The sequence below is a fragment of the Oncorhynchus mykiss genome, chromosome 25 (assembly GCF_057628025.1).
Source record: "Oncorhynchus mykiss isolate SJ-2025 chromosome 25, ASM5762802v1, whole genome shotgun sequence".
Lineage (NCBI taxonomy): Eukaryota > Metazoa > Chordata > Actinopteri > Salmoniformes > Salmonidae > Oncorhynchus > Oncorhynchus mykiss.
Window position 1 is genome coordinate 85,988,573 of NC_143046.1, and position 26,288 is coordinate 86,014,860.

Sequence of the window (26,288 nt, forward strand, 5' to 3'; positions counted from 1 at the left end):
GAGCCTGAATAATACAGTACATACACAGGAAATAAAACAATTCATGCCTGTTCATGTGCAGGGGTATTCATTGTGAAACATTTCTTCTTTTTTAAAAGGGTTTCTTCTGAACGCAGTCCAAGCTAAATTTGGAGACTGTCTGTTTGTTTGTTTGTCTGTTCTAATTGTTTGACAATCAGGATCTCATTTTGAGGTTTGGCTTCCACACTCCATTGCAGCATACAGTACATTTGCTACAGCCTGAGGTCGATGAGGTTAATGTAAAAACTGGGCCACTTGACTTGTGTATTGCGTGTGTTCGTACAGTAATTCAATATGTTTAGACAGTTATCACAGATGTGTACAATGAAGTGCAGTGCTCCTTTAGATGACATGATTGGTTAAAAGGAGATTGCGATGCATGCCTACCATGCCTAAGTCTTCTACAGTAGAGAGTGACTATAAGGACACAAGGCGAGACCTAGATGCAGACATGGGAGGCAGATGGTTTGAGTCTTGATATTTATTAAACAATCCAAAAGGGGTAGGCAAGAGAATGGTTGTGGACAGGCAAAAGTTCAAAACCAGATCAGAGTCCAGGAGGTACAGAGTGGCAGACAGGCTCGAGGTCAAGGCAGGCAGAATGGTCAGGCAGGCGGGTACGGAGTCCAGAAAACAGGCAAAGGTCAAAAACCGGGGGGACTATCAAAAGAGAATAGAAGCAAAAATGCTGGTTGACCTGAAAGGCACACAAGATGAACTGGTACAGAGAGACAGGAAACACAGGGATAAATAAACTGGTACAGAGAGACAGGAAACACAGGGATAAATACACTGGTACAGAGAGACAGGAAACACAGGGATAAATACACTGGTACAGATAGACAGGAAACACAGGAATAAATACACTGGTACAGAGAGACAGGAAACACAGGGATAAATACATTGGTACAGAGAGACAGGAAACACAGGGATAAATACACTGGTACAGAGAGACAGGAAACACAGGGATAAATACACTGGTACAGAGAGACAGGAAACACAGGGATAAATACACTGGTACAGAGAGACAGGAAACACAGGGATAAATACACTGGTACAGAGAGACAGGAAACACAGGGATAAATACACTGGTACAGAGAGACAGGAAACACAGGGATAAATGCACTGGGGAAAACAAGCAACACCTGGAGGGGGTGGAAACAATCACAAGGACAGGTGAGACAGATCAGGGCGTGACAGATGTTTCTGATACTGTGTTATACACTCGAGCGGAGAAGGAGATTGATTGCAAACATGTTGAGGTCTGAATAGTTTCCCCAGTAAATGATTTAATTAACCTTGGTATTGAGTGAGGATTAGAGTTACATCAAACTGCCCCTCAGGGCAGAAACCAGCCTCCGATGTTCATGCCTCCGAGCCTGGGAACGATGTGAAAATCTCAAATGAAATGCAAATGTAATTAGGGAGAAAATGCTTGTTACTTGGCTTTGTGGCCTGTAGTGAGTGCGTTTTGGATTGAGACACATAAACATTCTCCATAAAGGTCTTTGGCTGAGAGTGCAGTTTCATGAGTTCAGGCCAACAGAATAGCCAACAGGCCCATTGAAACTCAGTGGTAGGAACTCCAGTTTAACTTGGAAATAGATAGATATTAAATAAACAAAATGTGTGAAGTGGTAGAAAAACCCAGCGTGTTAAAATGAGGATGAATGTTGAATTCTGCCAACGGCTAGTGGTGTTATAGATGGCATTTACGCCATTTAGCAGACACTCTTATCCAGAGCTACTTACCGTAGTGAGTCATTTAGCAGACACTCTTATCCAGAGCTACAGTGCCTTGCGAAAGTATTCGGCCCCCTTGAACTTTGCGACCTTTTGCCACATTTCAGGCTTCAAACATAAAGATATAAAACTGTATTTTTTGTGAAGAATCAACAACAAGTGGGACACAATCATGAAGTGGAACGACATTTATTGGATATTTCAAACTTTTTTAACAAATCAAAAACTGAAAAATTGGGCGTGCAAAATTATTCAGCCCCCTTAAGTTAATACTTTGTAGCGCCACCTTTTGCTGCGATTACAGCTGTAAGTCGCTTGGGGTATGTCTCTATCAGTTTTGCACATCGAGAGACTGACATTTTTTCCCATTCCTCCTTGCAAAACAGCTCGAGCGCAGTGAGGTTGGATGGAGAGCATTTGTGAACAGCAGTTTTCAGTTCTTTCCACAGATTCTCGATTGGATTCAGGTCTGGACTTTGACTTGGCCATTCTAACACCTGGATATGTTTATTTTTGAACCATTCCATTGTAGATTTTGCTTTATGTTTTGGATCATTGTCTTGTTGGAAGACAAATCTCCGTCCCAGTCTCAGGTCTTTTGCAGACTCCATCAGGTTTTCTTCCAGAATGGTCCTGTATTTGGCTCCATCCATCTTCCCATCAATTTTAACCATCTTCCCTGTCCCTGCTGAAGAAAAGCAGGCCCAAACCATGATGCTGCCACCATCATGTTTGACAGTGGGGATGGTGTGTTCAGCTGTGTTGCTTTTACGCCAAACATAACGTTTTGCATTGTTGCCAAAAAGTTCAATTTTGGTTTCATCTGACCAGAGCACCTTCTTCCACATGTTTGGTGTGTCTCCCAGGTGGCTTGTGGCAAACTTTAAACAACACTTTTTATGGATATCTTTAAGAAATGGCTTTCTTCTTGCCACTCTTCCATAAAGGCCAGATTTGTGCAATATACAACTGATTGTTGTCCTATGGACAGAGTCTCCCACCTCAGCTGTAGATCTCTGCAGTTCATCCAGAGTGATCATGGGCCTCTTGGCTGCATCTCTGATCAGTCTTCTCCTTGTATGAGCTGAAAGTTTAGAGGGACGGCCAGGTCTTGGTAGATTTGCAGTGGTCTGATACTCCTTCCATTTCAATATTATTGCTTGCACAGTGCTCCTTGGGATGTTTAAAGCTTGGGAAATCTTTTTGTATCCAAATCCGGCTTTAAACTTCTTCACAACAGTATCTCGGACCTGCCTGGTGTGTTCCTTGTTCTTCATGATGCTCTCTGCGCTTTTAACGGACCTCTGAGACTATCACAGTGCAGGTGCATTTATACGGAGACTTGATTACACACAGGTGGATTGTATTCATCATCATTAGTCATTTAGGTTCAGTGGATCCTCACTGAACTTCTGGAGAGAGTTTGCTGCACTGAAAGTAAAGGGGCTGAATAATTTTGCACGCCCAATTTTTCAGTTTTTGATTTGTTAAAAAAGTTTGAAATATCCAATAAATGTCGTTCCACTTGATGATTGTGTCCCACTTGTTGTTGATTCTTCACAAAAAAATACAGTTTTATATCTTTATGTTTGAAGCCTGAAATGTGGCAAAAGGTCGCAAAGTTCAAGGGGGCCGAATACTTTCGCAAGGCACTGTACTTACCGTAGTGAGTCATTTAGCAGACACTCTTATCCAGAGCTACTTACCGTAGTGAGTCATTTAGCAGACACTCTTATCCAGAGCTAGTTACCGTAGTGAGTATACACATTCTCGTACCGGTCTCTCGTGGGAATCAAACCCACAACCCTGGCGTTGCTCTACCAACTGAGCCACACGGGACTATTACAATTTTTTTTACAAAACTTTGGTCAGTGTGTCAGGGGCCAAAGGCAGATGTACAGTAAGTTGAAAATTACCACCCGTGACCAATTATAATTGCGTACTGTCAATAACATTTACATTTAGTTAACTCTCTTAGTCTTATCCACTGCGACCAACGTTAAGTGTATTCAACTAAGATAGGTGAGACAACCTCATTGTAAATCACTTCACTTCATTGTCGTCGTCGTCTCTGATTCTCAACAGGTATCGAACATATATGAAGCCGCGGTACAAGGTGGCCTACAAGATGGTGACGGACATGGAGTGGAAGTGTTGCCATGGTTACACCGGAGATGACTGTAGCGAAGGGCCGAGCGGCGGGTCGGGGACCCAGATCGCTACAGCCAGACCCAAACCGTCCCGACCGGGACAGACCGGAACCGACACAGGTCACAGAGGACAGAGTGGGGGAGACGGTGGGTGGATGTTTATGTCCCTGCTCTCCCTCTTCCTCTTCCTCCTCTTCAGTCCCTGTCTTCTCCATGTTTCATGGGAGCTCTCATCCTCTTTTAATATAAGTATAATAATATTCTGTTTGTGTTCCAGGGCGAGGCGACAGCGACAAGACGCGGCAGCTGGAGGACAAGATCCAGAGCCTAACCAAGGACCTCCAGGACCTGCAGTCCACGCTGAGGGGCATGAACGAACGCTTCCAGGAGGAGATGCGCAAACCGGGCTTCAGTGGTGGTGGCACCAAGGCCCCAGCGGATGCGGCCCAGCCGGAGATTAAGGACACCATCCACAGCATCCAGACCAAACTAGACCAGCTGGACAACCGGACACAGGCTCATGACAAGAACTTGGTCAGCATCAACAACCACCTGGTCAACGGGAATGGCGGCGGTGGGAATGATCTTGGCGCTGGCACTGGCGACTCCTCTGGAGGCACCGGTGGGATTAGCGGTGGGAAGCTCAACACGCTGAAAGAAGAGATCCTGAGGGAGCTGGAGAGAAGGGTGTCTCTGTCCTGCTCCTCCTGCCAGTCGGGGGTGGAGGACATACGGAGACAGCAGCAGGAGGACAGGGAGCGGATCCATGCGCTGGAGAAGCAGCTGAACGCTGTGGATGGACGATATCGCCAGAGCCTGGACGGCCTGCGCCGCGAGGTGACACGCTCCCAGGGCTGCTGCGATTCTGTCACCGACCTCAAGGACAGGGTCACAGATGCTGAAAGGAAGATAAGCTCCATATCAGAGAACTATGATGTCATCCAGAACCGCCTGGATAAGGAGCTGGGCAGTGGCGGTGGTAGTAATGTAGGTGGAGGTTTCCCAGGAGGTGGAGGTAGCTTTGTCCATGGAGGTGGTGGTTTTGGCCCTGGAGGTGGCAGCGGGTTATCCAGGGTGATAGAGGACAGGCTGGACGGTCATCTCAGGGAACTTGAGAGGTGGGTGAACAGTACAATGCAGCACACAGAGGAGACAGAGAAAGACCTGAAGGACTACTTCAACCGTGAGCTGGGTGACCTCCGGACCGTGTTCCTGGACCGTTTCGACGACCAGGGATACCGCATCGGCGACATAGAGCTAGACGTGGGCATTGTAAAGGACCTTGTGTCGGACCACGACAAGAAGGTGACCCGCCTGGCGAACTCCACGGCACTACTAGACAATAGTCTGACTGACTGTGGCTGTGGAGGAACAGGAGGAGGAGGAGGAGGAGTTGGAGGAGGTGGAAGAGAAGATGGAGGAGGAAGTAGAGGAACCGGAGGAACAGGGGGAATGGGAGGGAGAGGATCTGAAGGTGGGGCAGGGGAAGGAGGAAGGGGAGATACAGGAGGAACAGGAACTGAAGGAAGGAGAGATGGAGGAAGTGGAGGAACAGGGGGAACCGGAGGAGGATGGGGAGGAGCTGGAGGGGACGGAGGAAATGATTACGACGGAGACTCTGTGAAGTCTATCACCTGGAGGGTGGTGGCCAATGAGGACGAGATCCGACGCTTTGACACGCGGATCAAGGACCTGTCCGTCTCGGGCGACTCACTCATGGACAAGGTGCTGGATCTCAGCCACGACATCCGCAAGATCAAAGCCCTGACCGGAGACAATGGCGAGCACTTCAACCGCATCGTCACAGAAGTTGAGACGCTCGGGCGCGGCATGGATGACTGCGACGTCTGTGGAAGAGTGGAAGACGAGTTCAAGAAGCTGAAGAACCACACCCTGAACCGCTGGGAGAAGGACATCAACGCCATCCGGAACCGGGTGGATTCCAACCAAAGCTTTTGCTCCCAGGTGTGCTCCACCCTACAGGAAGAGGTGGGGAAACTCTGGGAGGTGGTAGGGAAGTGTAGCGACCAGTGTAAGATCCACGTGGAGACCCCAACAACAGGAGGTGGCACTGGAGGACGAGGCCTGGATGAACCTGATAAGCCCCTGGACGGCCACAGTGTGATCGGAGGCACGTCCAACAACGGCCACCTCAAGTCCCTGCAGGGCGAGCTGTCCGAGGTCATCCTGACCTTTAGCTCCATCAACGACACGCTGAGGGGCCTGGAGCAAACGGTGCAGAAACATGGCAGTGTCATCACAGACCTGGGCAACACCAAGGACAAGATAATCTCTGAGCTGGACAAGATACAGCAGGAGGTGACTGAGCACATTGAGAAGAGCCGCGACCGCCTCGACGGGGTGGATCGCGACGTGCGACGCTTCGAGAGCACCCTAGTGGTGGAGGTGGGCGACTGCAAGCGATCTGGCGACGGCCTGGAGAAGAGGCTGTTCAAGATGGAGGGCGTGTGCGGACGGCTGGACGGCGTCTCTGACTCGCTCCAGAGGATCAAGGAGGGGCTGACCAAGCACATGTCGGGCCTGTGGAACTGTGTGAATGGTCTGAACGCCACGGTCATCTCCCATGGAGGGATCATTGAGAGCATCCAGACCACTCAGCTGGACGGGATCCACGGGAAGATCAAGAACCTCAACTCGTCCGTCAGTCACATCCTCACGGAGTTCCAGAATCTTTCGGAACAGGACCTGACCGGTGAGTGTGCTGACTTGACACTGTATTCCTTTCAGAGAGATTATGGTCTAGACCAGGGCTCTCCAACCCTGTTCCTGGAGAGATACCCTCCTGTAGGTTTTCACTCCAACCCCAGGTGGAACTAACCTGGTTCAGCTTATCAACCAGCTAGTTATTAGAATCAACCCAGTGGGCACAGACGTCAGTTCAACGTCTGGTTTTGATTTACATTTGGTTGAGTTGTCATTTAACAGGAATTCAATGTTAAATAAAATAAAACAATTCACAATGTCATTGGATTTAGATAAAAATGTTGGTGAAAAACATGAAATTACATTGTTACTTTTTTTTATCCAATCAGTTTCCACATTGATTTTCTTGTTTGAAATTACATGGCAACAACATTGATTCAACCAGTTTTTGCTCAGTGGGAGGGGCACTTGATTAGGGTTGGAGTGAAAACCTAGAGGACGGTAGCTCTCCAGGAACAGGGTTGGAGAGCACTGATCTAGATCCAACATTAGTAACTACAGAAATTAAACAATGCATGGTTTTAAAATAAAGAGCATGTTCATTTAGAGAGGATTTACATTGACACAGAGTATTTTCTGAGTTCATGTTGACAATTATATATTTATATTTTCGATTAAACTTATCCTCTCTCTCTCACATGTTCTGCTTTGTAGGTGTGCAGTTGGTTAGAGGTTTGAATGGTACACAGCTTTTGGTAAAACTGAACTAAAACCATCGTGTGTCCTAAACTCTAGACTAACCTTGTCCTGTCTATACTTGACCAGTCTACAAGACAGCACATTCAGTGGGTATAAGGACACAATGAACACGGGTGCATATGTAAAGTCTCAAGTAAACACATTTGCACACAAGTGTCAACATAGCTACAATAGCATTAGCTACAATAAACACAGAGGCCCCATCGAACAACACCAAGAAACAGCCTGATGATTACAAAAACATTCATAATCCACTAATTAAAACTAACAATGTCTATTTGTGTAATATGTGAGTCTCACGTTAAATGGTGGCCTGCTCTATTAGTGTGTCTGTCTGTTATGCAGTCTTTCATAACACTCCTCGAGGCTTCTCGGGTTACACACGTCTCAGTGTTCAAATAATCTGATGCTTCTGTGTCTGGAACAATGTATTATAATGTCGTAATATGTCATTCAGTGACATATCTGAATGAGAAAACTCCTCCACTGTATCGTTACAGTGGTTTTGTCTGGAATGGTTTCTATGTTCCCTAACAGGCCGTCTTTGGGTCAACTTTGATTATTTAAGTTAAATAATAATGGCAATTATTAAAGTTACTTCAAATGCCTTAAATAACTTTAATAAATACGTAATATTTAAATTATAACGTGTATTGATTATTCAACTTTTTTAAATGTTAATTAAAAAAAAGGAATATTCCGGTATTAATATTGTTGTCATTGCCTCCCACCACCCTAGGCCTGCCTGGTCCTCCAGGTCCCTCTGGGGAGAGAGGGTTCCAAGGGCTGCCTGGCGCTAAGGGGCCCCAAGGCAGGGACGGACCCCCGGGCAAGCAGGGAGAGAACGGGCCCAGAGGATCACCAGGTTAACAGGAACCATACAAGCCCTTTATAAATCAGTCTTTATGCCTCAGGAAATTTGTTTTTATATGTTTATGTTTGACTGAATGGTTTGAGTCAGGCTAACTTGTCTCTTCCTCTCTTTTTTTCACTGCAGGCCTCAAAGGTGAACAAGGTATGTTGATGTTTCATTATTAGCATTTGACTCTGACATGTTAGCAATGTGCTAATGCACTCAACAGTGCCGTGTGTTACTTGTCATTACATAACATGAGTATTGCTGAGGGTCATTAACAGTCAGGGTGAATTGAGTTCAGTTTGAGTGTGTGTGTGTGTGTGGGGATCACTGTATAGGTCAGAGGTCAGCATTGGGCCAATGAGAACATGAATCCTCAGAGGCAGCCAGGAAATGTGCACATAATGCTTTCTGGGTCAGCTTGAGCGTTACTTGTGGTGATTGTGAGATACATAGTGTGGCTATTAGAGTGTGTGTGTGTGTGTGTGTGTGTGTGTTTTAATGTGTAGAGTTGTTGACCCCTTTTTGTTTTACATAATGCTCTGAAGCAATGAAGGCAACTGCATCTGAAATATACTGAACAAAAATGCTGCAAAAACACAACATATAAAGTGTTGGTCCCATGTTTCATGAGATGAAATAAAAGATCCCGGAAATTTTCCATACGCACAAAACTCTCTCAAATTTTGTCAACAAATTTGATTGCATCCACGTTAGTGAGCATTTCTCCTTTGCCAAGATAATCCAGCCAACAGCATGATCATTACACAGGTGCACCTTGTGCTGGGGATAACAATGACCACTGGCATTCACAGATGAATCCCGGTTTCAACTGTACCGAGCAGATGGCAGACAGCGTGTATGGAGTTGTGTGGGCGAGCGGCTTGCTAATGTCAACGTTGTGAGCAGTGGCAGTGGGGTTATGGTATGGGCAGGCATAAACTACAGATAATGAACACTACTGCGTTTTATTGATGGCAATTTGAGTGCACAGAGATACCGTGACGATATCCTAATGCCCATTGTTGTGTCATTCATCTGCCGCCATCACCTCATGTTTCAGCGTAATGTATGGTCGCATGTCGCAAGGATCTATACACTATTCCTGGAAGCTGAAAATGTCCAAGTTCTTCCGTTGGCCTGCATAGTCACCAGACATGTCACCCATTGAGCATGTTCGGGATGCTCTGGATCGATGTGTACGACATTGTGTTCCAGTTCTCTCAAATATCCAGCATCTTTGCACAGCTATTAAAGAGGAGTTTGAAAACATTCCACAGGCCACAATGAACAGCTTGATCAACTCGATGCGAAAGAGATGTGTCGCGTTGCATGAGGCAAAAGCTGGTCACACCAGATACTGACTGGTTTTTAGTTTTCTGAGCCATTGCTTTTGAAGGTATCTTCTTTTTAAAGTCTCTCTCTTGCCATGTTCGTTGTTTACTTTGCCATGTTGTCTGTAATGAACTGTGAACATGGATTTCCTCATGTCAGAACAATGAAATATCATATATAGTTGATAATAACCGTACTCTTTCTGAGATGTTGTTGTAATTTTGCCCTCAGGTATGCCAGGTGCCGATGCCAACGTCCCCAAGCTGTCCTTCTCTGCCGCTCTCACCTACCCCATGCTTAGTGCTGGCACCATCGTCTTCGACAAGATCTTTGTCAACGAGGGAGAGTTCTATGACCCGCGGACTGGTACTGAATAGATAGGACTTGTAATATAATGTTTTTAGTTGCACATAACTGCCTTCATTTGGCTGGACCCCAAGAAGAGTAGCTGCTGCCTTTGCAGGAACTAATAGGAATGCATTATAACCCCAGGAAGAGTAGCTGCTGCTTTGGCAGGAACTAATGGGGAGCCATAATAATCCCCAGGAAGAGTAGCTGCTGCCTTGGCAAGAACTAATAGAAATGCATTATAACCCCAGGAAGAGTAGCTGCTGCTTTGGCAGGAACTAATGGGGAGCCATAATAATCCCCAGGAAGAGTAGCTGCTGCTTTGGCAGGAACTAATGGGGAGCCATAATAATCCCCAGGAAGAGTAGCTGCTGCCTTGGCAGGAATTAATGGGAATGCATTATAACCACAGGAAGAGTAGCTGCTGCCTTGGCAGGAACTAATAGGAATGCATTATAACCCCAGGAAGAGTAGCTGCTGCTTTGGCAGGAACTAATGGGGAGCCATAATAATCCCCAGGAAGAGTAGCTGCTGCCTTGGCAAGAACTAATAGAAATGCATTATAACCCCAGGAAGAGTAGCTGCTGCTTTGGCAGGAACTAATGGGGAGCCATAATAATCCCCAGGAAGAGTAGCTGCTGCTTTGGCAGGAACTAATGGGGAGCCATAATAATCCCCAGGAAGAGTAGCTGCTGCCTTGGCAGGAACTAATGGCGATCCATAATAAACCCCAGGAAGAGTAGCTGCTGCCTTGGCAGGAACTAATGGGGAGCCATAATAATCCCCAGGAAGAGTAGCTGCTGCCTTGGCAGGAACTAATGGCGATCCATAATAAACCCCAGGAAGAGTAGCTGCTGCCTTGGCAGGAACTAATGGGGAGCCATAATAATCCCCAAGAAGAGTAGCTGCTGCCTTGGCAGGAACTAATGGGGAGCCATAATAATCCCCAGGAAGAGTAGCTGCTGCCTTGGCAGGAACTAATGGCGATCCATAATAAACCCCAGGAAGAGTAGCTGCTGCCTTGGCAGGAACTAATGGGGAGCCATAAAAAACACCAGGAAGAGTAGCTGCTGCCATGGCAGGAACTAATGGCGATCCATAATAAACCCCAGGAAGAGAAGCTGCTGCCTTGGCAGGAACAAATGGAGATCCATAAAAAACACCAGGAAGAGTAGCTGCTGCCTTGGCAGGAACTAATGGTGATCCATAATAAACCCCAGGAAGAGTAGCTGCTACCATGGCAGGAACTAATGGAGATCCATAATAAATACAAATACAAATACTGTGAGTTCAATCTACATGTGAAGGGTATTTATAGCAATTAGTTACATCATTATTTTAGTTAATGTACAATGAGCCAACTGTCAAACCAAGCCATAAACCTAAACAGAGAACTGTTTGCTATATTGCTGTGTACAACATCAGTGAGTATGCTAAGCTAATGCTAACCTCACTATCTCTGTCTCTGTGTTGCCCAGGCATCTTCACGGCGCCCGTTGATGGCCGCTACTTCTTCAGCGCAATCCTGACTGGCCACAAGAACGAGAAGATTGAGGCGGTGCTGTCCAAGTCCAACTACGGTATGGCCCGTGTGGACTCCGGGGGATACCAGCCAGAGGGACTGGAGAACAAGCCGGTAGCCGAGGCCAAGATCACCCCGGGCTCCCTGGCTGTGTTCAACATCATCCTGCCCCTCCAGGCCGGAGACACAGTCTGCATTGACCTGGTCATGGGCAAGCTGGCCCACTCTGTAGAGCCTCTCACCATCTTCAGTGGAATGCTGCTGTATGAACATATGTAAGCCAAAACCCCCTAGGTTGTCCATCTGGAACATAAGAGGGGGAGAGGAAGGAAGAAACGGAAGAAGGACGAGGGAAGAAGAAAGTTAGAGAAGAGAGGGTCTGGGGTTGGTCCCCATTCTGGACTGTTTAGACTCACAGTTTGAATTGACAACCGCTTTTCAAAGCAAAACGACAGGGTCCAGAGATGGAATTACTTTATATCAACTCGCAAAACACGGGAACGAACGACAACTAGGAGACGACTACAACGACAGAAAAGTGTTGTGTTTCTCCCTCTGTGTGTCATTCCTGGCCCTCTGATGTTGTGAGACCTGATGAACTGCTTGAACAAACACAGGATGTACTATAAACTAAGTAGCAGACTGAGAGACTTCGCCATTCATTTTTTTTTTTACCTAGCTCGTCCAGTATATGGAGAAGTGTTTTTCACACCAAATGTGTTGCTACTACTGCAGGATTTTTCTATGGTTATTCTTATTAATATGTCCCTGTTTCTATATTACTCACTCCAGGCATGGGGCTCAGCGTACAGTAGTCCTCAGTGCACCACTGCCGACCATAAGGTCTGCTTGACATCCCACCTTTGCTGCAAAGTGTTTCCCTGTCAAAGAACCAGACCCACTGTCAAGGTCTGATGTCAAGCATTAGGAATAGGGGAGAGAACCTGGAATGAGAAATTCCTTGCTTGATTTTCTATAGCTGATTTCTATGGTGATGAATTCACGTTTTGTGATTTTAATGTTATCATGCACCTTTTGCCTCCTTGTCTCTCCGTTCTGTAATGCCTTTGGCCTGGCGATCCAAACTTGGCCTTGTTGACGATATTGCTACAGCTTAAGTGTGTTATACTGGTGGTTCCCAAAGACTTTTATGTGCCCTACGTGACCTTGCCAAATGTGCCATCCGTGACCTAGCTAAATGTGCCGTCCGTGACCTAGCTAAATGTGTTGTCTGTGACCTAGCTATATGTGATGTCCGTGACCTAGCTAAATGTGCCGTCCGTGACCTAGCTAAACGTGTTGTCCCTGACCTAGCTAAATGTGTTGTCCGTGACCTAGCTAAATGTGCCGTCCGTGACCTAGCTAAATGTGTTGTCCGTGACCTAGCTAAATGTGCCGTCCGTGACCTAGCTAAATGTGTTGTCCCTGACCTAGCTAAATGTGTTGTCCGTGACCTAGCTAAATGTGTTGTCCGTGACCTGGCTAAATGTGTTGTCCGTGACCTAGCTAAACGTGTTGTCCGTGACCTAGCTAAACGTGTTGTCCGTGATCTAGCTAAATGTGCCGTCCATGACCTAAAGCCTTCAGACATGTCTTGCCATGCTCCAGACTTATGAAAACATGTTCATACCCCAGACCCAGCCTTAACCACAACCAAGTAGGAATTTGCCTCAACCAAGCAGAAGGAAACTCTGCCCTGTACCCCAGTACAGAAGGAAACCCTGCCTTATACCCCAGTACAGAAGGAAGCCCTGCCTTATACCCCAGTACAGAAGGAAGCCCTGCCTTATACCCCAGTACAGAAGGAAGCCCTGCCTTATACCCCAGTACAGAAGGAAGCCCTGCCTTATACCCCAGTACAGAAGGAAGCCCTGCCCTGTACCCCAGTACAGAAGGAAACCCTGCCTTATACCCCAGTACAGAAGGAAGCCCTGCCTTATACCCCAGTACAGAAGGAAGCCCTGCCTTATACCCCAGTACATAAGGAAGCCCTGCCTTATACCCCAGTACAGAAGGAAGCCCTGCCTTATACCCCAGTACAGAAGGAAGCCCTGCCTTATACCCCAGTACAGAATGAAACCCTGCCTTATACCCCAGTACAGAAGGAAGCCCTGCCTTATACCCCAGTACAGAATGAAACCCTGCCTTATACCCCAGTACAGAAGGAAGCCCTGCCTTATACCCCAGTACAGAATGACCACATGGCCTATAGATCCTTTATTACATCATTAGTGGGAATCAGATGATGTGACTCAACAATCTTCAACCTAACACAGAGTCACACCCCAAAGTGTGAGAAAGTCAGTCTGAAAGCCTCAGTGACCAGTCAGGAGGGAGTATCACCCCTCCCCCCGAACCCGAACCCCCCATTTCTCCCTTAAGCACACGATGTGTTGAACGGCTGCCAAGGGCCACAAGGAGTGAGCGGATCATAAACAGAGCGATGTGCTCTCTCTCTCTAAGAGGCCCCGGTGGACGTCATTAATCGAGGCACAGTGAAGTGTTTACACAGGACGATAAATAAGAAGCTCTCTCTGACAGCAGGGGATGATTACTTGGTCATGTCTGTCGGCCCCCCAATGGCCCAATGATGCAGAGGAATAGTTACAGGCCTTCTAATGGCCCATTGATACAGAGGACTAGGTTCTCTAATGGCCCAGTGATACAGACCGGGCCAGATGCAACAATGAGGATCCTTCAGACTAAGGAAGATGTAACAATGAGGATCTTTCAGACCGGGGCAAATGCAACAATGAGGATCCTTCAGACTAAGGAAGACGTAACAATGAGGATCTTTCAGACCGGGCAAATGCAACAATGAGGATCTTTCAGACCGGGCAGATGCAACAATGAGGATCTTTCAGGCCGGGGCAGATGCAACAATGAGGATCTTTCAGAGCAGGGCAGCTGCAGCAATGAGGATCTTTCAGACCGGGGCAGATGCAACAATGAGGATCTTTCAGGCCGGGGCAGATGCAACAATGAGGATCTTTCAAACCGGGGCAGATGCAACAATGAGGATCTTTCAGACCGGGGCAGATGCAACAATGAGGATCTTTCAGACCGGGGCAGATGCAACAATGAGGATCTTTCAGAGCAGGGCAGCTGCAGCAATGAGGATCTTTCAGAGCAGGGCAGAGAAAATAAAAGGAAGAAAAGCAGGTTTAATTATAACTGAAACATGATGTCAGTCAACTAATTTCTTTCGTTAAAAGACAGGTGCTGCTGATAACACTGCCATCGTCATCAAGGATGTTGGAATTATTTTGGTATGAACGTGCAAAAGTAACCTACTTTTTTTAAGTGATTTGTTTGACAATAAGATGAAAACATCATGACTGATTGTGGTCATGCTACATTAAAAGTACATTTTTACAGTTAAATGACATGTCTTTACTATAAAACCCATAGGGGGGGGGGGTGGTGGGGGAAGCTCAGACTGACCTCTGCCTGGGTCCTCCAAATCACTAAGCCCGCCCCTGTACAGAGGAATATTTTACAGGCCCTCTGATGGCCTATGTGATACAGAGGAATAGTTACAGGCCCTCTGATGGCCTTATGTGATACTCCGCACCTAGTGTTTTCCCAACCCAGTCCTAGGTTCCCCCTTAACCGTTTCACATATTTTGATCTATACCAACACTAGCTCACCATAACAGGATCAGGATGGTGCTTTCCAGTGCTGCATTAGACTGTGTGTTATTTACTAGGAAAATGGATTCAGTTTACAGAACAGCAAATGGATACCAACATATTTGGCAGAGAGGTACACCATTGCAATAAAATACATGGAGTTGTATTCAAATTCTATCACTAGTTCTATCACTATTCTATCACTATTCTATCACTATTCTATCACTATTCTATCGCTATTCTATCACTATTCTATCACTATTCTATCACTATTCTATCACTATTCTATCACTATTCTATCGCCGTTTTGAAAGACGCTGCATTTAGTTGAGAAGCTGCCGTCTTGCTACTCTTGTGCCTTTTGAGTATTTCTCCACTTGGTCCTATCTGACCTCTGTGTTTGTTATTGCTAAAGGAATTCCAAAGGTTTACTCAATCTATGAAGTCACCAACAACTGGTCATTCCACATGCCAACCAAAGCAACGCTATGTATTAAAGGTGCAGTTCCTCTTTGTTTTCTGCAGCTCCTCCTCCCTACAGTCTAACCTTTTGCCTTGAATGTGTGATTTGGTCGACACGTGTAGCTCAAATAAAGGTATTTAATTTTACAGCCATGTCCTCTACGTAGGAGTTTGTTTTGGATTCTAATCTAGCTGCTCAGAGGGTTAGGACTCTAATCTATCTGCTCAGAGGGTTAGGACTCTAATCTATCTGCTCAGAGGGTTAGGACTCTAATCTATCTGCTCAGAGGGTTAGGACTCTAATCTATCTGCTCAGAGCGTTAGGACTCTAATCTATCTGCTCAGAGGGTTAGGACTCTAATCTATCTGCTCAGAGGGTTAGGACACTAATCTATCTGCTCAGAGGGTTAGGACTCTAATCTATCTGCTCAGAGGGTTAGGACTCTAATCTAGCTGCTCAGAGGGTTAGGACTCTAATCTAGCTGCTCAGAGGGTTAGGACTCTAATCTATCTGCTCAGAGGGTTAGGACTCTAATCTATCTGCTCAGTGGATTAGGACGGTAATCTTTCTGCTCAGGGGATTAGGACTCTAATCTAGCTGCTCAAAGGGTTAGGACTCTAATCTATCTGCTCAGAGGATTAGGACTCTAATCTATCTGCTCAGAGGGTTAGGACTCTAATCTATCTGATCAGGGGATTAGGACTCTAATCTATCTGCTCAGAGGGTTAGGACTCTAATCTAGCTGCTCAGAGGGTTAGGACTCTAATCTATCTGCTCAGAGGGTTAGGACTCTAATCTATCTGCTCAGAGGGTTAGGACTCTAATCTATCTGCTCAGAGGGTTAGGACTCTAATCTATCTGCTCAGAGGGTTAGGACTCTAATCTATCTGCTCAGAGGGTTAGGACTCTAATCTATCTGCTCAGAGGGTTAGGACACTAATCTATCTGCTCAGAGGGTTAGGACTCTAATCTATCTGCTCAGAGGGTTAGGACTCTAATCTAGCTGCTCAGAGGGTTAGGACTCTAATCTAGCTGCTCAGAGGGTTAGGACTCTAATCTATCTGCTCAGAGGGTTAGGACTCTAATCTATCTGCTCAGTGGATTAGGACGGTAATCTTTCTGCTCAGGGGATTAGGACTCTAATCTAGCTGCTCAAAGGGTTAGGACTCTAATCTATCTGCTCAGAGGATTAGGACTCTAATCTATCTGCTCAGAGGGTTAGGACTCTAATCTATCTGCTCAGGGGATCAGGACTCTAATCTATCTGCTCAGAGGGTTAGGACTCTAATCTAGCTGCTCAGAGGGTTAGGACTCTAATCTATCTGCTCAGAGGGTTAGGACTCTAATCTATCTGCTCAGAGGGTTAGGACTCTAATCTATCTGCTCAGAGGGTTAGGACTCTAATCTATCTGCTCAGAGGGTTAGGACTCTAATCTATCTGCTCAGTGGATTAGGACTCTAATCTATCTGCTCAGAGGGTTAGGACTCTAATCTAGCTGCTCAGAGGGTTAGGACTCTAATCTATCTGCTCAGAGGGTTAGGACTCTAATCTATCTGCTCAGAGGGTTAGGACTCTAATCTATCTGCTCAGGAGATTGGGACTCTAATCTAGCTGCTCAGAGGGTTAGGACTCTAATCTAGCTGCTCAGAGGGTTAGGACTAATCTATCTGCTCAGAGGGTTAGGACTCTAATCTATCTGCTCAGGGGATTAGGACGGTAATCTTTCTGCTCAGAGGGTTAGGACTCTAATCTAGCTGCTCAGAGGGTTAGGACTCTAATCTAGCTGCTCAGAGGGTTAGGACTCTAATCTATCTGCTCAGAGGGTTAGGACGGTAATCTTTCTGCTCAGGGGATTAGGACTCTAATCTAGCTGCTCAAAGGGTTAGGACTCTAATCTATCTGCTCAGAGGGTTAGGACTCTAATCTATCTGCTCAGAGGGTTAGGACTCTAATCTATCTGCTCAGAGGGTTAGGACTCTAATCTATCTGCTCAGGGGATTAGGACTCTAATCTAGCTGCTCAGAGGGTTAGGACTCTAATCTAGCTGCTCAGAGGGTTAGGACTCTAATCTATCTGCTCAGAGGGTTAGGACTCTAATCTATCTGCTCAGGGGATTAGGACTCTAATCTAGCTGCTCAGAGGGTTAGGACTCTAATCTAGCTGCTCAGAGGGTTAGGACTCTAATCTATCTGCTCAGAGGGTTAGGACTAATCTATCTGCTCAGAGGGTTAGGACTCTAATCTATCTGCTCAGGGGATTAGGACGGTAATCTTTCTGCTCAGAGGGTTAGGACTAATCTATCTGCTCAGTGGATTAGGACTCTAATCTAGCTGCTCAGAGGGTTAGGACTCTTATCTAGCTGCTCAGAGGGTTAGGACTCTAATCTAGCTGCACAGAGGGTTAGGATTCTAATCTAGCAGCTCAGAGGATTAGGATTCTAATCTAGCTGCTCAGAGGGTTAGGACTCTAATCTAGCTGCTCAGAGGGTTAAGACTCTAATCTAGTTGCTCAGAGGGTTAGGATTCTAATCCAGAAGGGAAAGGAGATGGTGATGATGTCATGTTTTGAGATATCATCTGTCAGCGCAGTATGTAGCTTTAGCAGACTTCCCGGGTTCAGTGCTCTTGTGTGATTGCTTAAATGTATATAGGCAGTGATCCAAATGCTGTGATTTATTAATAAATACAGTATATTGTATGGAATCAAGTATTTCCATAAGTGGACCACTATTCCTGTTGATTTACTGAAACCATTTGGAACTTTAGTCAAAGAATATAGAAATGGTTTGATTCATTTTTATTCCTGCACATTAATAAACATGACATTGTGCTTCCCCCTCGACCCGCGCTGTAAAGGCTGAGAAAGCGTCAAGCCACGTCATTTTCTTTTCCAGCCTGCAAGCCAAAAAGAGAAAGTCATGCTGGGAGATCTGCCTGTGAGTTCATGGAAAGAATAACATCTCACATCTGTCCATCAACGGAAACATAGAGATCAAATTTTCAGACGAACAAAGTCCCATTTTCCCCATTTAGTTTCTCCTGAACTGAGCTGGAATGGGACTTTAACAGCCCTGGTCGTCTAAAACAGGCTTTCCCAACACTCTCCTCGCTCCCCCAGACGTTTCACATTTGAGTTTTAACCCTAAACTGGCACAGCTGATTCAATTAGTCAGGAAATCATTAAGCCTTTGACTAATCAAATCAGGTGTTCCAGTAAAAAATATGAAACTTCTGGGAGGGCCGGAGGAGAGGGTTATGTGTAGGGTAACCCTGGTCTAGACTTCCAGGGGGGCTGGAGGAGAGGGTTATGGGTAGGGTAACCCTGGTCTAGACGTCCAGGGGGGCTGGAGGAGAGGGTATGGGTAGGGTAACCCTGGTCTAGACTTCCAGGGGGGCTGGAGGAGAGGGTTATGGGTAGGGTAACCCTGGTCTAGACTTCCAGGGGGGCTGGAGGAGAGGGTTATGGGTAGGGTAACCCTGGTCTAGACGTCCAGGGGGGCTGGAGGAGAGGGTATGGGTAGGGTAACCCTGGTCTAGACTTCCAGGGGGGCTGGAGGAGAGGGTTATGGGTAGGGTAACCCTGGTCTAGACTTCCAGGGGGGCTGGAGGAGAGGGTTATGGGTAGGGTAACCCTGGTCTAGATGTCCAGGGGGGCTGGAGGAGAGGGTTATGGGTAGGGTAACCCTGGTCTAGACTTCCAAGGGGGCTGGAGGAGAGGGTTATGGGTAGGGTAACCCTTGTCTAGAGAGATCTCCACGAAACACACTCGTTCCCCCTTTAAGTTTCTTCTTCATTAGATTTCCACTGTCCGTCTGTGGAATGAACCCAGATCCTTCCCTCTGAAGCCTGGTGCTCAGATGCCGGATTATCTCCTCTGGTTGGAATGGGAAGACCTGACTTAGAGTTGACATTATGTTATGATGTACATGAAGTGTGACTGTGTTCTGCCCTGGGTGTGTGAGCGGGTGGGGGGGTTTGGGGCTGGAATCTGTACACACCAGCTGTGTGTGGCCGGGACAGGGTGGGATGCTGACATATTTCCTGTTTATCTTTCATTTTTTACACACACACCCACAAACACAGAGTTTTGTATTGCTATCCTTGTGGGGACAAAATAATTGATTCCCATCCAAAATCCTATTTTCCCTAACCCTAAATCTAACCTTAACCTAACCGTTACCCTAATCTTAACCCCTAACCCTGAATCTAAAACTATACCTAACCCTAAACTTAAACCCTAAATTTAAACCCTAAACTTAAACCCTAACCGTAATTGTAGCCCTAAACCTAACCCTTAAAACAATATTTTTCCTCGCAAAATGTCCCCACTTGTCCAAATGTTCCAAACATTGTGACTTTGAATTCTGTAAAGTGAGTGAAATAATTATTGTTGTCTATCAACAATGACAAGCCACCTGGGTCTGACAGCTTGGATGGAAAATGACTGAGGATGATAGAGGACAATATTGCCACTCCTATTTGCTATCTCATCAATCTAAGCCTACAGGAAAGCGTGTGCCCTCAGGCCTGGAGGGAATCAAAGTCATTCCGCTACCCAAGGATAGCAAATCACCCTTTACTGACTCAAATACCTGGCCAATCAGCCTGTTACCAATCCTTAGTAAACTGTTGGATAAAATGGTGTTTGACCTGATACAATGCTATTTCACAGTACACAAATTAACAACAGGTTTTCAGCACGCTTCTAAGGAAGGGCATTGAACATGTATGGCACAATCAAAAGACTAATGATTGGCTGAGAGAAATTGTTGATAAATGATAAACCTTTTTTGTTTGACTTCAGTGCAGCTTTCGACATTATCGATCATAACCTGCTGCTGGAAAACGTGTGTGTCATGGCTTTACATCCTCCTGCTTTATTGTGGATTGAGAGTTACCCGTCTAACAGAACACAGAGGGTGTTCTAGAATGGAATCCTCTCCTACATAATCCAGGTAGAGTCAGAGGCGTTCCCCAGGGCAGCTGTCTATCTTCACTAATGACCTTCCACTGGCACGGAGTAAAGCCTGTGTGTCTATGGACGCTGATGACTCAACACTATACACCTTAGCTAGCACAGCAAGATAAATCACTGCAACACTTAACAAAGAGCTGCAGTCAGTTTCAGAATGGCTGTCAAGAAATAAATTAATCCTGAATACTAAAAAAATAAAAAATAAAAGCATAGTATTTGGGACAAATCATTCACTAAACCCTAAACCTCAACTAAATATTGTAATGAATAATGTGGACATTGAGCAAGTTGACGAGACTAAACTGCTTTGTGTAACCCTGGATTCTAAACTGTCGTGGTCAAAACATATTAATGCAACAGTAGCTAAAATGGGGGAGAGGTCTGTCCGTAGTAAAGCACTGCTCTGCCTTCTTAACATCAACAAGGGCAGGTCTTAGATTTGTTGCACATGGACTACTGTCCAGTTATGTGGTCAGATGCCACAAAGAGGGACTTACAACTGGCCCAGAACAGGGCAGCATGGCTGGCCCTTAAATGTACATAAAGAGCTAACATGAGTAATATCCGTGTCAACACTATATGCACTTCATCACTACTTGTATTTGTGAGACATGTTAACATGTTGAATGCACTGAGCTGTCTCTTTAAAACTACTGGCACACAGCTTGGACACCCATTCATACCCCACAATAAATGCCACAAGAGATCTCTTCACATTCCCCAAGTCCAGAACAGACTATGTGGTCATGGCTCTATCTTCCACGTTAAGTAACAGATTACAAGCAGTAAAGTCAGATTTTAAAACAGATACAAATACACCTTGTGGAACAGCGGGGACTCTGAAGAGACACAGGCACAGACACATGATAAGATCTGCACCATACAGAGTAGCGACCTGAAGGCACACACCTAATGTGCTGTGAAATGTAATGTTTTTAGTTGTATTTAACTTGCCTTAATTTTCCTGGATCCCAGGAAGAGTAGCTGCTGCCTTGGCAGGAACTAATCAGGATCCATAATGAACCTCAGGAAGAGTAGCTGCTGCCTTGACAGGAACTAATGGCGATCCATAATGAACTCCAGGAAGAATAGCTGCTGCCTTGGCAGGAACTAATCAGGATCCATAATAGACCACAGGAAGAGTAGCTGCTGCCTTGGCAGGAACTAATCAGGATCCATAATAGACCACAGGAAGAGTAGCTGCTGCCTTGGCAGGAACTAATGGGCGATCCATAATGAACTCCAGGAAGAATAGCTGCTGCCTTGGCAGGAACTAATGGGCGATCCATAATGAACTCCAGGAAGAGTAGCTGCTGCCTTGGCAGGAACTAATGGGCGATCCATGATAAATACAATTGAATACAGTTGAAATTGTAAATGTCGCACATCATTGTCCATTTTTTGTCACCCTGAGAGGAGAGGTTGCTTGATTCATGTTTAATGTTATACAAATCATAGAATGCATAGTTATTTCTTATACTGTGAACGCTACACCCTTAAATGCAAACTATGAATCTTGAACACGTTGTCCTATAAAAGCCCATGTGGGCTAGGCATTCTGAAGATGCTCGACACTTATAGTAACATGAATCAAAATCCCATCTCCAATCCTGTACAGAATGCTGAACAACATGTTCTGGGAATTAAATGACGTCATAGAACATTCCTACAGAACATTGTCTGTCTAGATGTTGTTTGGGAACATTCTCCACGGGTGTTATGGGGTAATATTCCTGTTATAATTGAGAGTGTGGTACCACATCACCATAGTGAAAGAGCTGGTACCAGAGGCTCCCTGGTCTTCTCCGTCTCCACGGATACGGTGATCCTGTGGCAACATGCTGTTAGACAGCTCCACCTGCTGGATCGTATTCACCTTCTCCTCAGCATTATCACACAGTGTTTTATCTAACAAGGCAAGTCAGTTAAGAACAAATTCTTATTTACAATGACGGCCTACCAAAAAGTAAAAGGCCTCCTGCGAAGACGGGGGCTGGGATTAAAAATAAAAATATCTGCGACCTCTCCAGCTTGCTGTTAACACACATCACGACAAGAGAGACAACACAACTACATAAAGAGAGACCTAAAACAACAGAGCATGGCAACAACACATGACAACACAGCATGGCAGCAACACCACATGACAACAACATGGTAGCAACACCACATGACAACAACATTGACAGCAACATGGTAGCAACACCACATGACAACATTGATAGCAACACAACATGACAACAACATTGATAGCAACATGGTAGCAACACAACATGACAACAACATTGATAGCAACATGGTAGCAACACCACATGACAACAACATTGATAGCAACATGGCAGCAACACAACATGACAACAACATTGATAGCAACATGGTAGCAACACAACATGACAACAACATTGACAGCAACATGGTAGCAACACCACATGACAACAACATTGATAGCAACATGGCAGCAACACAACATGACAACAACATTGATAGCAACATGATAGCAACACAACAACAACATTGATAGCAACATGGTAGCAACACAACATGACAACATTGACAGCAACATGGTAGCAACACCACATGACAACAACATTGATAGCAACATGGCAGCAACACAACATGACACCAACATTGATAGCAACATGGTAGCAACACAACATGACAACAACATTGATAGCAACATGGTAGCAACACCACATGACAACAACATTGATAGCAACACAACATGACAACAACATTGATAGCAACATGGCAGCAACACAACATGACAACAACATTGATAGCAACATGGTAGCAACACAACATGACAACAACATTGACAGCAACATGGTAGCAACACCACATGACAACAACATTGATAGCAACATGGCAGCAACACAACATGACAACAACATTGATAGCAACATGGCAGCAACACAACATGACAACAACATTGATAGCAACATGGTAGCAACACAACATGACAACAACATTGACAGCAACATGGTAGCAGCACAACATGACAACAACATTGATAGCAACATGGTAGCAACACAACATGACAACAACATTGACAGCAACATGGTAGCAACACCACATGACAACAACATTGACAGCAACATGGTAGCAACACAACATGACAACAACATTGATAGCAACATGGCAGCAACACAACATGACAACAACATTGATAGCAACATGGTAGCAACACAACATGACAACAACATTGACAGCAACATGGTAGCAACACCACATGACAACAACATTGATAGCAACATGGCAGCAACACAACATGACAACAACATTGATAGCAACATGGCAGCAACACAACATGACAACAACATTGATAGCAACATGGTAGCAACACAACATGACAACAACATTGACGGCAACATGGTAGCAGCACAACATGACAACAACATTGACAGCAACATGGTAGCAGCACAACATGACAACAACATTGATAGCAACATGGTAGCAACACAACATGACAACAACATTGACAGCAACACCACATGACAACAACATTGATAGCAACATGGTAGCAACACAACATGACAACATTGACAGCAACATGGTAGCAACACCACATGACAACAACATTGATAGCAACATGGCAGCAACACAACATGACACCAACATTGATAGCAACATGGTAGCAACACAACATGACAACAACATTGATAGCAACATGGTAGCAACACCACATGACAACAACATTGATAGCAACACAACATGACAACAACATTGATAGCAACATGGCAGCAACACAACATGACAACAACATTGATAGCAACATGGTAGCAACACAACATGACAACAACATTGACAGCAACATGGTAGCAACACCACATGACAACAACATTGATAGCAACATGGCAGCAACACAACATGACAACAACATTGATAGCAACATGGCAGCAACACAACATGACAACAACATTGATAGCAACATGGTAGCAACACAACATGACAACAACATTGACAGCAACATGGTAGCAGCACAACATGACAACAACATTGATAGCAACATGGTAGCAACACAACATGACAACAACATTGACAGCAACATGGTAGCAACACCACATGACAACAACATTGACAGCAACATGGTAGCAACACAACATGACAACAACATTGATAGCAACATGGCAGCAACACAACATGACAACAACATTGATAGCAACATGGTAGCAACACAACATGACAACAACATTGACAGCAACATGGTAGCAACACCACATGACAACAACATTGATAGCAACATGGCAGCAACACAACATGACAACAACATTGATAGCAACATGGCAGCAACACAACATGACAACAACATTGATAGCAACATGGTAGCAACACAACATGACAACAACATTGACGGCAACATGGTAGCAGCACAACATGACAACAACATTGACAGCAACATGGTAGCAGCACAACATGACAACAACATTGATAGCAACATGGTAGCAACACAACATGACAACAACATTGACAGCAACACCACATGACAACAACATTGACAGCAACATGGTAGCAACACCACATGACAACAACATTGATAGCAACATGGCAGCAACACAACATGACAACAACATTGACAGCAACATGGTAGCAACACCACATGACAACAACATTGACAGCAACATGGTAGCAACACCACATGACAACAACATTGATAGCAACATGGCAGCAACACAACATGACAACAACATTGATAGCAACATGGCAGCAACACAACATGGCAGCAGCACAAAACATGGTACAAATATTATTGGTAACAGACAACAGCACAAAGGGCAAGAAGGTAGAGACAATACATCACACAAAGCAGCCACAACTGTCAGTAAGAGTGTCCATGATTGAGTCTTTGAATGAACAGATAAAACTGTCCAGTTTGAGTGTTTTTTGCAACTCGTTCCAGTCGCTAGTTGCAGCGAACTGAAAAGAGGAGCGACCCAGGGATGTGTGCTTTGGGGACCTTTAACAGAATGTGACTGGCAGAACGGGTGTTGTATGTGGAGGATGAGGGCTGCAGTAGGTATCTCAGATATGGGGGAAGTGAGGCCTAAGAGAGTTTTATAAATAAGCATCAACCAGTGGGTCTTGCGACAGGTATACAGAGATGACCAGTGTACAGAGGAGTGTAGAGTGCAGTGATGTGTCCTATAAGGAGCATCGGTGGACAATCTGATGGCCCAATGGTAAAGAACATCTAGCCCCTTGAGAGCATCATTACCTGTCGATCTATAAATTATGTCTCCGTAATCTAACATGGGTAGGATGGTCATCTGAATCAGTGTTAGTTTGGCAGCTGGGGTGAAAGAGGAGAGATTACGATGGAGGAAACCTAGTCTAGATTTAACTTTAGCCTGTAGGTTTGATATGTACTGAAAGGAGGACAGTGTTCTGTCTAGCCATAGTACTTGTATGAGGTGACTACCTCAAGCTCTAAACCCTCAGAGGTAGTAATAACACCTGTGGAGAGAGGGGCATTCTTCTTACTAAACCACATGACCTTTGATTTGGAGGTGTTCAGGACAAGGTTTACAAGGTTAACAAACATGTTATAAACATGACCAGAAATCGATTAGTTTAAGTGTTATAAACTATACATGATACAAAATGGTTGATCATGACTAAATCTAGAGGAGTGTTCAATAATGTGAATGTTAACCTCTGCGTGAGCTCATTTCCCAGTGATCCAATTGTACAGACTGAGAACTACGTGGAAGTAGTCTGCTTCTGACACCTCAGGCAGGTTTCTGAGAGAGAGAGAGAGAGAGGGAGAGAGAGGAGAGGAGGGAGAGAGGAGGAGGGTGAGGGAGGAGAGGAGGGAGAGAGGA

At 45.3% G+C, this 26,288-nt stretch overlaps 1 protein-coding gene across 2 annotated transcripts in view; it reads left to right on the forward strand.

The window, feature by feature from the left end:
- Positions 1-15,646, forward strand: part of LOC110505904 (EMILIN-1-A) — an 81,734-nt gene extending 66,088 nt beyond the window's left edge. Inside the window, exons 3-9 of one of the 2 annotated variants that reach the window (XM_021585376.3) lie at positions 3,850-4,061; positions 4,192-6,627; positions 7,293-7,319; positions 8,077-8,202; positions 8,335-8,352; positions 9,760-9,894; positions 11,355-15,646. In XM_021585376.3, the coding sequence (XP_021441051.3) occupies positions 3,850-4,061; positions 4,192-6,627; positions 7,293-7,319; positions 8,077-8,202; positions 8,335-8,352; positions 9,760-9,894; positions 11,355-11,677 (3,277 nt within the window). In that variant the 3' untranslated portion in view covers positions 11,678-15,646. The remainder of the gene's footprint in view (positions 1-3,849; positions 4,062-4,191; positions 6,628-7,292; positions 7,320-8,076; positions 8,203-8,334; positions 8,353-9,759; positions 9,895-11,354) is intronic. The other variant, XM_036963053.2, reaches the window with a different exon arrangement.
- Positions 15,647-26,288: the final 10,642 nt, after the last annotated feature.